At 35.6% G+C, this 16,433-nt stretch overlaps 1 protein-coding gene and 1 pseudogene across 1 annotated transcript; both read left to right on the top strand.

Annotated features, from left to right (window-relative positions):
• Positions 1-4,520: 4,520 nt before the first annotated feature.
• On the top strand, positions 4,521-5,933 carry LOC144233235 (olfactory receptor 6C1). Its single transcript, XM_077766067.1, has 2 exons — positions 4,521-5,023; positions 5,498-5,933. Exons 1-2 carry the CDS (start codon positions 4,521-4,523, stop codon positions 5,931-5,933), a joined length of 939 nt encoding a protein of 312 aa, XP_077622193.1.
• A 2,515-nt stretch (positions 5,934-8,448) lies between these two features.
• On the top strand, positions 8,449-9,006 carry LOC144233245 (olfactory receptor 6C3-like; annotated as a pseudogene).
• Positions 9,007-16,433: the final 7,427 nt, after the last annotated feature.

Here is a 16,433-nt window from a genome sequence, read left to right as displayed (position 1 = left end):
CTATTTCATTTTGCCATGATTATATGATTATAGTCTGGGGTCAGGGAAGGTACTCATCCCTAATATTATCGTTGGCATATACGTTAGAACATTGATCAATGAAAACAAGAAACTCTTCAACTACCGTTGCTGGTGCCACCAGAGTGAGAAGGACAAAATATGAATAGTAGCAGTCTTATAGTCCCAAAATCCTCCGTGGAAGGTAGATTAAAGTTAATGGAGTCAATGAATGAATTAATACAATGTGGTAGATTCCCAGTTTTAAAAAATGGCATGGAGTAGAGATGCATTTGGTAGAGATCTGCCATAAGAATGGAGATATTTCATGGTAATCTCTGGAAAATAATCTCTGTCGGTCTCTGTTTCTCAAGAGAAATCACACTAAGAGGATATTTGCTTGTTATTTTTTTTCTGTCTCATCGGACACTGTCCCCCAAGCTTCCTTTTCAAATTTCAATACTAATGTGTATTATGTTTTATGTTCCTTAGTGTTTTGTGTATAGTCCTATCCTGGCAATTTTGATTCACTGAATTATTCCCCTTGAGTCAGTGGCAAAGAATAGATAAAACATTAAGTAGCTTATGCCACATAAAATCTGTGTAGAAACTGTACCAGATAGTTTTAAAACACCTTCTGAAATTTTTTCTCTTTTATATATCTGCTCCTTTCTTATTCTCTGTGCTCAATCTATTCCCTCTAGCTAAAATGGAAAATTTAAGTCAAAAACATTAACAGTAGAGAGCAAATGTGTTCAGTGAGAGGAACTGTGTTCAGGACACGGATTTCCTTGGATTACAACAATGGAAACCACTAATATTTTTTATATTTCAACCATTCTGTGTGTTAGTGAGCCTGTATGAAATCAGAGGTAAGTAGGACATAGGGGAGGGAATAGTAGTCTCTCAAACCTTATCATTGACTCATTCTTTATCAGCTCAATTATTAATCAAATTAAATAAGGTATGTTGGAGTTGTATTTTACAACTGGGTATATTTATAAATGTAAAGAGATATTATTTTGTTTATTCTATAAATTGATTCATTGTCTTAAATAAAAAGCAAAAAATTACCACTCTATGCCTGTGTTTCTAATTTAATATAGACTATGTAGTACTTTAAGAGAACAGACTTTAATTTTAGGTATTCTCTGATTATATTAAACACTTGTTAACTATACAAATATATCTAAGGTATATAACTACACTGACCCTAATGCTTCATTGGGAATAAAGATAAAGTTCCCATCGGTGTGTCCTAATGGTTAAATGAGATAGAATATAAATGTCCTTAGAATGCCATTGGAATCATGGTTTTGCTCAATCACAGTTAACTATGAATATTCTGCCTAGCTAGAAATCAATTTCAACTAAAAGAAAATAAATACACCAGTTCTTAAAGCATAGTAAGTGTCGCATGGTTTACAGAGCACTTGCACTTTTATTATTTCAGTTCATTCCCAAGACGCCCTTGAAATTTCAAATCCATGAGAAACAGAGAAAACTGATGCTTAGGGAATTTAAGTAGCTGCCAAAGTCACACTTCAATCAAGCAGCCCATTTGTATTTTGAAATCACATTCTCTAATTGCAGAGCCCATATACTTTCTGTGATAGTAATTTACACTAGACTGTCATGAATCAGAAAACAAGTGGCTTTCTTTTTTTTTTTTTAATGTGTATTTATTTTTGAAGGAAAGACAGGATGTGAGTTGGGGAGGGGCAGAGAGAGAGAGAGGGAGACACAGAATCTGAAGCAGGCTCTAGGCTCTGAGCTGTCAGCACAGAGCCCAGTGCAGGGCTCCAACCCACAAACCACGAGATCATGACCTGAGCCTAAGTTGGATGCTTAACCAACTGACCCATCCAGGCAGCTCCAAAAATTAATAGTGTTTGATACCATAATCTTATTATAATTTTATGTATTTTTCTTCTTTTCCATGCTTATTTTTGTCTAAATTAAGAACTGCAAGTTTGAGGTTAGGAGTTAGTATTTGCCACCAATTCCTACAGGTACGATCTTTCCAGTGACTTACTGGGTTCTCCAGGGGAGTCTTTGCTTTATTCAGACCAAAAGAAGTTCTTAGAGAACGCTTGTGTCACAGCCCAAAGCCCAGCATGATTGAACAGTGCAAATAAATGTAGAGTAATTTTGAAGTTGACCTAGATGCTTTCTGCAACATTGATTTAAGCAGTTTTCCTTTCCTCTAACATATCAGCCAAAACTCCGAACAACTCTTTACTTATAAGGTTAAAAGAGAGAGGGAGAGAGAGAGACAGAAGTGATCATAAAGCACAATGCGTGGAAGCTATGATTCATGAAATTTCTCTAATGATCTCTAGTGAAGTTTAACTGAATAAAAGCGAATTTAGTAAACATACAATAAATTGAAACAATTAGACTCTCAAAGTTATTGCATTACTAAGGGATATGTCCACTCAGTGCAACTAGGACATTATTAACAACAACAACAACAACAACAAAATGCACCACAAATAAAATGGAATCAGTCTAAGGCTCTTAATCTCTTAAAGGAATATCCTTTGGTCCTTCATATATCCTTTAATACAGAGTCCCTTTCTCATCTTGGGCATCAGAGAAGTCATCAGTTTCTACTTTATCTAAAGGGTCATTGTTAATGCTAAATTGATGATAAGGATTTTGAAAGGGGGGCTTTCAGAATAAAACCTTGAGGTATTTTGTGGCCATCTTATGCAACAAATATGAAGTATTATTGTTAACTTTCATTTTGAATGTCAATGTTTCTGTCTTAGGAGTCCTTAGAAGGGGTTCTTGATTTTGATTAAATGAGTGGAAGATTATACAGAGATTCACCTAAACCATGTTCTTCCAGGGGGGAATATGAATCTGCATTCAAAAATAAAAAAGATGAGCTAAAGGCTTAGAGATACCCTTCATCCTCCCAAGGATGTATTCCTCCCAAGGATGTATTCATGCCTCAGGGTTGAGGAATCATATGCATCTTGTTAAACACTCAAGTTTATTTCTCTCAAAAGCCTGCTGAATGAATGAAGGAATAACATTCATCAGGCTGAGTTGATGGTGGAAAATGAATACAATTCATTGAGTTTCCATTAACATCTTTACATAAATAGTATAGTATACTTCCCCAAGTCTGTGATATTGGATCATCTCTTCCTACAGCTTCTTTAAGCATGTTCTCTGGTCCTACAAAACTGATCTATCAGTACTCATTTTCAGTGATGTTCACATGAACCCTTCCTTACCTATTATAACTTCCTTCATTGCTCTTCATACATTCCTTCAAAGACTTCATCAGTAACCAGAAAGTGTATGTTAGTCATGGTATTATTTTTCAGAAAAGTCTTAAAATTGATAGGAAGCATAAGAGAAAAAAGACTATGCAAAAACGTTGAAATAAGAGTAAAAATAGAGTGCATTGATACATTATTAACAATGGAATGGCAATAATGGGTTTTTTAAACCTGGATCTCCAATGACAGTTAAATATTGCAGAAATTTCAATCTTGAAATTGAAACCAAATGTTGTCTATTTGATGAGAATGTATTTGGGGATTTCTAGGTGTTATGGAAAAACTACCCCTTTCAAAAAAGTAAACCCTGATGAAAGAAGAGTGGTGGTACTCAGCGGGAATAATGTTAATTGAAGGAATGAATTCTAAAGAAATTTAATGAAAGTAACTTTAAAATAATGCTTTATGAAGTTTTCTTTTAAATTGCATATTCAGGGGCAGCTGAGTGGCTCTGTGGGTTGTGCACCCAATTTTTGGTTTTGGTTCAGGTCATGATCTCATGGCTTCGTGTATTTGAGCCACACACCGATCTCTTCACTGGCAGTGTGGAGCCTGCTTGGGGTTTCTCTCTCTCACCCTCTCTCTGTCCCTTTCCCACTTGTGCTGTCTTAGTCTCTAAAAAAATAAATGAATAAACACTAAAAAATAAAAAAAATGTATACCCAAAAAGTTGGAGTTTCTTTTACGTCTTTGTTATATATTTACTCAACATAGGAAATTAGGCCGAGTAGATATATACAGCTTGAAAAGTAGGTAAACAAACAAAACAAAACAAAACAAAAACCTCTTATAAAACTAAGACCCACCCTATGAGATCTGCAGCTTTGAATTTGAAATACAAGAGGGAACTACACCTGATTGATGTGTTTGATTCAACAAACTCAGTATCACTTTATTAATGAATTAGACATGTGTTTATCTTAAGTCTTCTATGACTGTTCTAGGAACTGGATTGTGTTGCAATGGCTTTGAGAGTAAGAATTTGTCTTAACTTTCAGACATGCACATGTAGTGGAGGAGCTCACAGGAGGTTTCAGCTCAGATGGTAGGTACGCAAGAAAAAAATAAGACTAAGATACTTAAAATTTCCCCTGTAGGTTAAATGACAAAGTATTTCAGCAAAATTCTGGCTCCATACTTGAACCTCTGTTAATCTACTTTCAACACTTGTTCCTCTTGCTTTCTCCTAGAGGTCTGGCAGGAGACCAACAAAAAAGCAACTGAGGAATGAGAAACCACACAAGAACAACAGAATTTATCCTCCTGGGATTGTCAGATGACCCACAGCTTCAGGTGCTGATCTTTGTCTTCCTGCTCATCACCTACATGCTCAGCATCACGGGCAACCTGACCATTATCACCCTTACCCTGCTGGAGTCCCACCTCCAGACCCCCATGTATTTCTTCCTCAGAAACTTCTCCTTATTAGAGGTTTCATTCACAACTGTCAGCATACCCAAGTTCCTAGATACTATGATGACAGGAGATAAAACCATTTCCTTTAATGGCTGCATTGCTCAGCTATTTTTTTTCATCCTCTTGGGAGTCACTGAATTCTACCTTCTGGCCGCCATGTCCTATGACCGTTACATTGCCATCTGCAAACCTCTGCATTACATGACCATCATGAATCCCAGAGTCTGCATACTCCTTGTCTTCTCTTCGTGGCTAATTTCATTCTTAATCATATTCCCCGCACTCATGTTGCTCTTAAACCTTAATTACTGTAGGTCTAATATTATTGACCATTTTACCTGTGATTATTTTCCCCTGCTGCAACTTGCCTGTTCAGACACAAAATTCCTAGAGATGCTGGGGTTTTCCTGCGCTGTGTTTACTCTAATGTTCACGTTGGCCTTGATATTTCTGTCCTACACATATATCATCAGAACAATTTTAATAATACCTTCTACTAGTCAGAGGACAAAGGCCTTTTCCACCTGTTCTTCCCACATGATTGTCATCTCCATCTCCTATGGCAGCTGCATTTTCATGTACATTAAACCCTCAGCAAAAGACAGAGCGTCTCTGAGCAAGGGTGTTGCTGTGCTAAACACCTCCNACATTGCCATCTGCAAACCTCTGCATTACATGACCATCATGAATCCCAGAGTCTGCATACTCCTTGTCTTCTCTTCGTGGCTAATTTCATTCTTAATCATATTCCCCGCACTCATGTTGCTCTTAAACCTTAATTACTGTAGGTCTAATATTATTGACCATTTTACCTGTGATTATTTTCCCCTGCTGCAACTTGCCTGTTCAGACACAAAATTCCTAGAGATGCTGGGGTTTTCCTGCGCTGTGTTTACTCTAATGTTCACGTTGGCCTTGATATTTCTGTCCTACACATATATCATCAGAACAATTTTAAGAATCCCTTCTACTAGTCAGAGGACAAAGGCCTTTTCCACCTGTTCTTCCCACATGATTGTCATCTCCATCTCCTATGGCAGCTGCATTTTCATGTACATTAAACCCTCAGCAAAAGACAGAGCATCTCTGAGCAAGGGTGTTGCTGTGCTAAACACCTCAGTGGCCCCCATGCTGAACCCCTTTATTTACAGCCTAAGGAATCAGCAAGTCAGGCAAGCCTTCATGGACAGGGCAAGGAAGATTGTGTTTTTCTCCAGAAAATGATAGGCTGTGGTGTCATGAAATAGCCACACACCACATGGCAATCTAAAATATACAAACATGAAATTTAAGCAACTTCTTCAAATTATAGTACCTTCTTGGTCTCCTTATTCATTCTTTCTTTGTTTCTATCAGTTTACAAGCACCTATAATATATTTCCAGTCAGTTACAATGACTTTGTATGTCTTTCTGCTTCCCAGTCTTCTGAACAGTTTCTTAGTTGCCACTTCTTGAGCAATAATTGTTTTATTATGATGTTGGAGTTTTGTTTAGGAAAACAATTATCACCAAGAATGGAGAGGACACTGTAAATATTGGTATATTTTACTTAATCTATACAGAAAATATAATTTCATTATTTTCATTGATTTGACAGGAATTCCCTCACCATCTTGTCATTTCTCTAGACAAAAAAGTTCTTCAAATGCCATATGATTTACAGAAAAATGTGAAAGTTTTCATTTAAAAAACAAATAATACTGCACACTTAATAGGGTATGTCCCTGTGAATTTTCTGCTGGTTAAAAAAAAAGCAGCAATGTCTAACAATATATACATTTGTATTCATGTTGCCAAATAGATCTCCGCATTTACAATCCGATAATAACCAGTAGATATAGGTACATATACAGTTAGATACAGACATATATACAAACATATATACATACATACATTCACACATACTATAGAAAACTGTGAAGCAATAGCTGGCTTAGATATGTAGGATAAGTTTATTTTCTCTAATTCTATAGAATATAAGCCCCACATTCTAACTATGCTGAAATATTAATTATAACTCCTTCTCTAGTTTTGGATGAGTTTGAAACAGGGCATGTATCTACATTATTTAATGCCTAAACAAAATCTTTTACGTTTTGTAGAAACTTTGTAAGAGCTTTATAACAGAGCAAAATTGTCTATTTCTTATGAAACTAGAATTTCACCTGTTAAAATACTCTTCCACTCATTCTACTTAAGGTATTAAATGTCTAAAGTATTTTATACAAATATAGGGGTGTGTGTGTGTATGTTGTATGAGACAGACAGAGAGAGAAGAAAAATAAGAATTATGGATACCAAAAAAAGTATTCTAAGTTACATAAATGATTTTTTAGTAATAGAAAATATAATATCCTAATTAGTATTCCTAAATGCCTAATGCTTTCTATGCAATTTATTCAATTGAGATATATAGGACAGGAGTTGTTAGAGGAAAAAAAACAGTAAATGATAGAAAACTGAAGGAGATTCGAAATGTAGGAGAAAACCTACAAATGGTTTCTCGATTTTGTCTTAGCTAAAGTAAAATTTGTGTGTTAAATAAGACAAATAGTTTGAAAGCTTAGAGTCCTATAACCTCTCAACATATACTTCCCCACTGGTAAGGCCAGTGCCCAATAAATCTGGCATATATAATATACTATAGGAATGGAAATGAACCTGTCAAGCAAATAGCATAATTAGCTAAAGAAAAAGTAATGATTGTTATTAATATTGGTCTTTATATCTAACTGCTATAGTGGGAATCAGTACAAATTATATTTATAAAGTGATGAGAACATTCAATATGAGATTTACCCACTTATATTTTAAGGGTACAATATAGTATTGTTAACTGTAGGCAAAATGTACTACAGCCAACATGTTCTTCAATACTATTTATCTTCAACATCTTCAGAACTTATTCCTCTTGCAGAACTGCACTTTATACCAGCCATCATCAATTCCCCATTTGCCCACCCCAACCTGTCCCAAGGGAGACACCATCTATCCATCATTTCTGTGAGTGAGACTAAGTTTAATACCTCATGAAAGTGGATTTATCCATTTTTTTGTTTTTTTCTGACTGACTTATTTCATCTAAACTAATGTCCTCCAGACTCATCAATGCTGTCACATATCTTTAAAAGAGATAAAAATGAAAGAGAAAGAAATAAACAACCACACAATGATGAGAGTTTTTTCTGCTGAGCTTTTCTGATGTTCCTGATCTTCTGATTGTGATTTTCCTCTTCTTATTTACCACATACATATTAAGTGTCAATGAACACTTGACTTCAAAACCCTAACTTTAGTTGACTTCCATCTGCAAATACCTATATATTTCTTAGCTGGAACTTCTCTGTCTTAGAAATCTCATTTACACTGTATGCATTCATAGATATCTGGAGACAAATTATCACAAGGGATAACATCATTTCTTATAACAGTTGTGCAGCCCAACTATTTTTCTTTGTGTTCAAGGGAGCGTTTGAATTGCTTTTTTTTTTTAATTTTTAAAATGCTTTTATTTTTTATTTTTGAGAGAGAGAGAGAGACAGCGTGAGCAGGGGAGGGACAGAGGGAGAAGGAGACACAGAATCCAAAGACAGGCTCCAGGCTCTGAGCTAGCTGTCAGCACAGAGCCTGAAGCGGGGCTCCAACCGAAGAGCCGTGAGATCATGACCTGAGCTGAAGTTGGACAATTAACCCACTGAACCACCCAGGTGCCCTGGGAGTGGCTGAATTTCAATTCAAATGTTCGTGTCCTTTGATCATTATGCTGTCCTTTGCAAGCCCCTTCATTAAACAACCGTCATGAGCATGAAACTCTGTATCCTGTTAATGCTATGTGCATTGCAAGGTAGGTTTTTGACCATTTTCCCACCCTTTATACTTCTCCAGCTGCATAACTGTGTTTCCAATGTCACTGATCACTTTGCATGTGGCTATCTTTCCCTTTTACAACTGTCTTACTTAGATACGTGGCTCCTAGAAGTAATTGGTTTTCACTTTGAATATTTTACTATTCACTTTGACATTTGTGATTTTGTCTTACATATACATCACATCTGCTAGTCAGAGAAACTAGTTTATTCCGCTTGTTCTACTCACACGATTGCCATTTCTATTTTCATATATGCTAATTTCTTTGCAAAAATAAAACGCATCATTGACAAAGGCAGTAGCCATTCTTAGTAACTCTGTTGTCTCATGCTGAACCCCTTTATTTACATCCTAACGGGCCAGAAAGTAAAGAAACCTTCAAATATTTGGTCCTTAAAGTACGTTTCATATAAACAAATCCAAATTTGAGGTAGTATGAATGAATGTTATCATAAAGATTTGATAAGAGAAATGAAATGTTTTAAAAATTCTTTTTAATGTTTGTTTTTATTTTTGAGATAGGGAGAGAGCCAGAGTGCGAGCAGGGCAGGGGCAGAGAGAGAAGGAGACACAGAATCTGAAATAGGCTCCAGGCTCCCAGCTGGCAGCACAGAGCCTGACGCGGGGATCAGACCCACAAACCATGAGACCATGATCTGAGCCAAAGTCGGAAGCTTAACCGACTCAGCCACCCAGGTGCCCTGAAATTTTAGACTAATTTGTACTATCTTGCTGTATCTATGTCACGGTTACAGGAAATGCTGAGCTCATTTGTTAAACACTAATTATAACATAGACATAGACGAATTGTGTCTTCCTTTAAAACTATCTATTAAGGGTGCCTGGGTGGCTCAGTTGGTTAAGCATCCAACTTCAGCTCAGGTCATGATCTCATGGTTCCTGAGTTTGAGTCCCATGTTGAGGTGGTGCTAGCAGCTCAGAATCTGGAGCCCACTTCATACTCTGTGTCTTCATCTCTCTCTGCCCTTCCCCTACTCATGCTCTATTTCTCTCTCTCTCTCTCAAAAAAAAAAAAAAAAAAAACCCAAATAAATATTAAGAAAAAAGCTTAACTACTTGCAGGTTCCATGTCAGTGATTTATGATTGTGATTTATGATTGTCAATATAAAACCAGTAGCTATGGGGGTGCCTGGGTGGCTCAGCTGGTTAAGCGTCCGACTTCAGCTCGGGTCACGATCTCATGGTTCGTGGGTTCGAGCCCCGCGTCGGGCTCTGTGCTGACAGCTAGCTCAGAGCCTGGAGACTGTTTCAGATTCTGTGTCTCCCTCTCTCTCTGACCCTCCCCTGCTCACTCTGTCTCTCTCTCTCTCTCTCTCACGCAAATAAATAAAAACATTAAAAAAAAAAACAGTAGCTATGGAATATTACTCACTTTGCTGACTATTCTGATTAATCAAAATGTTTTATCAAAAACACCAATTCCAAAAAAACATACAAAATATCTGTGGTTATTGTCACATTATTCACAATAACCAAATACGGAAGCAAACCAACTGTACATCGATAGATGAAAGGATAAAGAAGATGTGATATATTGTAATAGAATACTGCTCAGCCATACAAAAGGATGGGATCTTGCCATTTGTAACAACATGAATGGATCTGGAGGGTATTTTGCTAAATGTAATAAGTCAGACAGTGTTGGGAGCCATTCTGAGACAACTAGTCGAGAAAACTCCTGGTGAGGTTAAAGCAAGTTTGCATGGCCTCTTGCCTATCAGATGATGACCGATATCCACCCCCACTCAATTATTTCTGCTTGAGTAATGACCCCTAAGGTACCTTGTTGATCAATATTGGGAGTGACTTGTCCCCTTATTCCGGCCCTGGTATGATGATTGCATATTGTGAAGAAACTTATTGTGGGAACTTCTTGTTTTTATTATGAGAAGAGACATCGTGTCTCCAGAAGGTCCTGTTTCCCTTCATACTTTTCCTTGAGCTATGAACAGGCTAATGACCCTTACTCATAAAAGATTGACCTTTACATGTACAATTCTGTTTTCTACCGTTGCGTTAGTCCAAGATGTTCATACAGATCAACATGTAAATCAGCTAATCAAAAATGTCTCTTATTCCCTAGCTATTCAAATCTTAAAACTAGACAAAAAGGTAAATGCACTCAGAAAGGCTATTCTATGTATTGGAAATGAGCTAAACTCTTTAAAGATATGGTTGGCTCTCTGGTGCCATAAAGAATATAACTGGAAAATCAAGTCTTGCCCAGAGACAAAGAGCCTAACTTAGAGAGAAGGAATAGATAAGGGCAGAAGATAAGTTACTACATACACCTTTGCTAGCTGATGGTGTATAGCAGCCCCTTCCCTAAGGCTTACATTCCACAAACACCTTCCCTTACACTGGCAGCGGTGATGAGGATGGATAAGAGTATCTACAAACCTATGACTTAATCTTAGTGTTATTAAAATGTGAACACCCTGTCATTTTCTTAGTTACTCTACCTCACTATAATTGGGGCAGTTCTGCAAGAATACTTCTGTAAAACCTGTTTCTGTACATTTTCCAAAAACATCTTATCACAGAGAACTATCCATTATAAAAATTCCATTTTCTGATGCCATGTTAACATTTGACCTATAAATAAAGACACCAAAACTGACAGGACAGAGATGCCTGCCTGGTGATCAGAAAGGATCTCGGGGCTCTCTCACTCTCTCTCTCACCGACACCGTCCATCCTTCAGGGACCCCTGGACCTGCTGGAGCCGGCCTCCGACAAGACAGGGAAAGGCAAACACCATATGATTTCACTTATATGTGGAATCTCAAAAATAAAATAAAGCAATGAACAAATAAACAAACAGAAACAGATCCATAAATACAGAACAAACTGATGATTGCCAGAAGGAGGAAGTTGAAGGATGGGCAAAATGTGTGAAGGAGAGTGGGATGTACAGACTTTCATCTTATTCTGTGGCATAAGTCACAGAAATAGAAGTTACAGCATAAGGAATATAGTCAGTGTTGTTTTAATAGCTCTGTATAGTGACAGGTGACACTGTGGTGGGCACAGCAGAATGTATAGACTTGTTGAAATGTTATGTTGTACAACTAAAACTAATGTAACATTGTGTGTCAGCTACATTTCAATCAAATATGTTTTATACTGTCATGACTTAGTAGCACTGTTTTAGTCAACTTATTTTAAATATCTCCTTTCTCTTATTGATATAAAAATATTTTTCCTTTTAAAAGTTACATGAATCACGAAATAAATAAGTACAGCACCATTGTTTTTTCATGCTATCTGTAGTGTCCGTCGAATTCTTCCCATTCAGTTAATAAACTTGGGTGTGTATTTTACTGCTTTCAAATTATTCGAAGGTCCTATATCCCCTGTTTTTTAGATATGCTGAAGTCATGTGTTATGTATTATTTTATGAACTCCCCTTATTTTCTGCATTATTTTTTTTCTAAAAAAAATGTAACAGAAATTTAGGCAGCCACTACCTTTTATGCTATTTAAAAGTTTGATAGGTATTTCATAAATAATGTCTCTTTTATAGAGAGCACATATTCTATTCTATGTCATATACAACACCAGGTATATTCTCTACCATATCATACTTCATCTTTACAGCTATATGACAAGTTAAACATAATTATTCCTTTTGACCAATGTGTAAATTGATGCTTAGAAGTTTTAAGTGACTTGCCTAAGATCTTGAGCAATAACAACCAATATAATAGCCTAATTTGAAAATCAAAACAGAGGGGCACCTGGGTGGCTCAGTCGGTTAAGCGTCCGACTTCAGCTTAGGTCATGATCTCACGATTTGTGGGTTTCAGCCCCGCATTGGACCCTGTGCTGACAGCCAGCCCAGAGCCTGGAGCCTGTCTTCAGATTCTGTGTCTTCCTCTCTCTCTGACCCTCCCCTGCTCGCTCTATTTCTCTCAAAAATAAATAAAAAATATAAAATTAAAAAAAAAATCAAAAGAGAACAAAACAAAGAAAAACTTGTGTTTGCTCTCTTTTACACATATTTAAAACTCTACAAGGACCTGCAAATTTGGCATAGCTTTTACAAGGACAATTTTACTGGTGCTTTTAGCACATGATCTCATCTGTGCAAAATTATATTATTATAGTATAATCAGGGAAGGTACTAACTCTTAATATTATACTTGGCATATAAATGAGAACATTAATCAATCAAAACAGGAATCTTCAACTGCCATTACTGGTGAGCAATACAGTGAGCAGGAAAAAAACTCTTACGTTTTTGTATAAAAAGTATCATGAAGCCAAAAATTTTTCTGAGAGGCAGATTAAAAATCATAGAGTCAAAAACGGACTTAGTATAATGTGGTAGATTGCCAGTTTAAAAACAAATGGCATGGTGTAGAGATACTTTCAGCAGACATCTACATTAGAAATAAAGACATTTGGTTGCTAATCTGTGTGAAAAACAATGTCAAGGAAAACAAACTTCACACTTAGTGTGGTTGTTTGCTTGTTTTTAGATATTTTTTTTTCATGTCTTGTTGGACACTGTCCCTCAGGATTTATTTTCATGTCAGTGTTTTATATATTAGTAGTTTATGTACATTCCTGTTCTGACAATTCTGATTATCTGAATTATTCCCCTTGATCCAGTGGCAAAGAGAATAGATAAAACATTAAGTAGTTGTACCAGTTAAATCTGTGTAGAAACCATGCCAAAGAGTTTTAAAACACATTTTGATATTTTTTTCTCATTTTTATATTTGGTCCTTTCTTACTCCCTGTACTTAAATAAGTATATTCCCCATGAGAAAAAATGGGAAGGATAAAACAAAATGTTGATAAAAGAAAATATACTTGTTCAATGGCAAAGGGAAATCTATCAGAAATGTTGGTAACTCAGAGACTGGAGCCTACTTCGGATTCTGTATCTCTTTCTCTTTGTCCCTTTCCTGCTCGTGCTCTCTTTCTCTCTCTCAAAAATGAATGAATAAACATTTAAAAAGTTAAATAAAATAAAAATAAATTGCACTCATAGACCTTTTATTTGGGGAAAAAAGTGTTTGCTGGCCCTATCCACTGAAAATACCTAGAAAAGATGATTGAACTCTTAGTGATTATCACAGCTAGTGCCCAGATTCTTAATTTGATTTGCCATTTCCTAGTCAATGGAGGGAAACTCTTTAGAGAAATGACTCTAATACTCTTTTCTAATACAGAAAAGAGTAGCATGAGCCTGGAAACACTTGTCATCCAAGATGAAATGCAATCAAAGGAAGTAATCAAAGAGGAAAAGTGTACTGCCCAAAAGGGAAGAGTGTTCCCTCGGGATGATGCACTCCAAAGAGATACAGATGCCAATTTAAATCTCTCTTGAAATGTTTATGTCAATCACTAATGTGACCAACGACAAATGCAAAATTTATAAAGCCATATATTCATAAAGATACCCTCAAAAAATACTAGAGAACCAGTTCTGACTACTGAGTAAAAATAAAGTAAGCATTCACCTGGGCTTTTCAGTATAAACTGTACCAATGAATGAGCAAATGGAAAATGACAGATTAAGAACAGAACCATCCTGCAGTACATAATGAATTAACAGACCTAGCCATTGGTCAACAACGGCTGATAAGAATAAAAAATAATGAGGCAACTGAATATTATTTCCTGTTAAAGTTTAAATACCATATCTAGAGTACTTTTGCAAATAAAGAACCCAAACCTAAACCTGGTTTAAGCCTCTAAATCTAACGAGCAGCTAGAGGAAATCATGAGGATGAGCATGCAGTCAAATGCAGCATGACTGCACACTGTCCTCCATCAAGAATAATAGATTTTCTTGTTGCCTATTAATTGGGATTTTAGGGTAAAAACATAACATCATTTCATTATTGCAACAAAACTGACCTATAAGGTTACCATATTATATACTGAAAGTTGCTGAGAGAGTAAACTAAATGTTCTCACCACAAAAAAGAACTGGTAAATATATAAGTGATAGATCTGCTAAGTAACCCCACCATAGTAATTATTTCACAATATACAACTGTATAAAGTCAACACATGGTACCCTTTAAACTTACATAATGTTATATTCCAATTGTGTCTCAATGAAGCTGAGAAAAAATAAATGAAATGGACAAGGGTATCACTCTATCTGATACAGAGACACATTTGCCAGAAGGCTCCGTTACTGACTGCTCCATTACTATCTTAAATAAACACAGTATGCATAGTCATAAATTTGAGTTATGCTTACCTTTTTCTTCCACTTTCCTCCACACTCTATTCTAATTCCTCTCTTTCAGTAACTAATTCCCAAATAAACGTACATTCCAGCTGTGATTTACTTTGCAATGGTAACTCTACCTTTATCTGATTATACAAACTATTGCATTTTTATGTTAAATATATGCTTGTTATTTTATTTAGATATATAACACCTATTTAACTTCAACTAGTTAATATATAATATTATGTTCGTATAATTATAGAACAAAATATGCCTTATTATTAACTGATTACATGTAATAGAATTTTATTACCAAATATTAGAGAAACGAAAACAGCAATAAAGAAAATAATCAATACTAATTCACTATCCAGGATTTCAAGTAAATAAAATGTTACTATTTGGTGATATTTTTCATTAGAATATTAAAAGTATGATGAATGATAAATAAATGTAAAGGCCAAGATGAAAAATAAGATGGGCAAATTAAAACTGCAATTAAAAATTGCTATATGTACTGAGAATTAAATTAATTAACCTATGTAATTAACATTAAAATGTGAGCACTATATGTACATTATCATTGTTATTATTTAATTTAGAATTATGAAATGGCCTTAGTTCTTGATGCCTCAACACTAACAAAGCTTAAGGATAAACAATAACAAAAAGGGTATATGTTAAAAATTTTTATATTTCCAGAAGCTTAAATATAAATTAAATTCTGAGTTTTATTTTTGTAAGAAAGTCGGTTTCACTTTTTATTACTCATGAAATATTAGGTAATTGTGATTAATGGAAGTAATTTATTTTGTAAGAAGACAACATTTTAGGTCCTCTGTGGAATACAAAGGTGAACATACATTCTCAAGGGAGATTCACCATAGAGAAGAGCTAAAAGGCTATTGAGAAATGCAAGGATGGCTTCCAGAAATCCCTCATGGTCTCCCATATAGCACAGATCTGGCCTTGGCCTTGGCCTTGTTCCCAGGAGATCAATGAACAACATCCTCTTTTGAGCTCAAAACAAGTAGACTTGGAAAATTGGAGCTATAAGTGCAACCAGAAGGAAACCAATCTTAATTTAAGAATCTGTCCTCGGAACCCAATAAAGTTATCTCCCTCTCAGTTCTCTCTTTAAATATTCCTTTCTTAAGTTTTTATATCAACATTATTGGAGAGGACTGTTGTATTATTTCTACATTGTTTTAAGGCTTCTGACATTCCATTTTTATTTCCTTTGAGTCATCATAAAATAGAGACAAAGCAAATCAATTTGATTAGAGTGAACTTTGTTAAAGTCTGGCAGAAAAGCAATGAGTTGCATTCTACTCTTCACAGCACAAATTTGACTATTAAAATTTAAAAGAGGTAACTGTCATAATTTTGGGAAACAAAATCTACAGCATAGCATATCCAGCGCAGCTGGGAATTAGCTGAATAAGTTAGTACAAATAAAAGACATTTTCCTATATTTCTGAAATATTGTTATGGATCAATGGTCTCATGTAAAAGATCAGTATGGGGCAGAGTTACAAGAAAATCAAACATTTTTTCATAAAGCTAACAGCTCAGAAGGAAGGATGTTCAGGTGGAAAATACTGTGCAACTATCTCGGTGACAGAGCTTTAAGAT

The sequence above is a fragment of the Crocuta crocuta genome, unplaced genomic scaffold, assembly GCF_008692635.1.
Source record: "Crocuta crocuta isolate KB4526 unplaced genomic scaffold, BGI_CrCroc_1.0 scaffold245, whole genome shotgun sequence".
In the NCBI taxonomy this organism is placed as follows: domain Eukaryota; kingdom Metazoa; phylum Chordata; class Mammalia; order Carnivora; family Hyaenidae; genus Crocuta; species Crocuta crocuta.
Note: the sequence above shows the minus strand (reverse complement) of the source record. Positions and strands in the feature narration are given on the sequence as shown.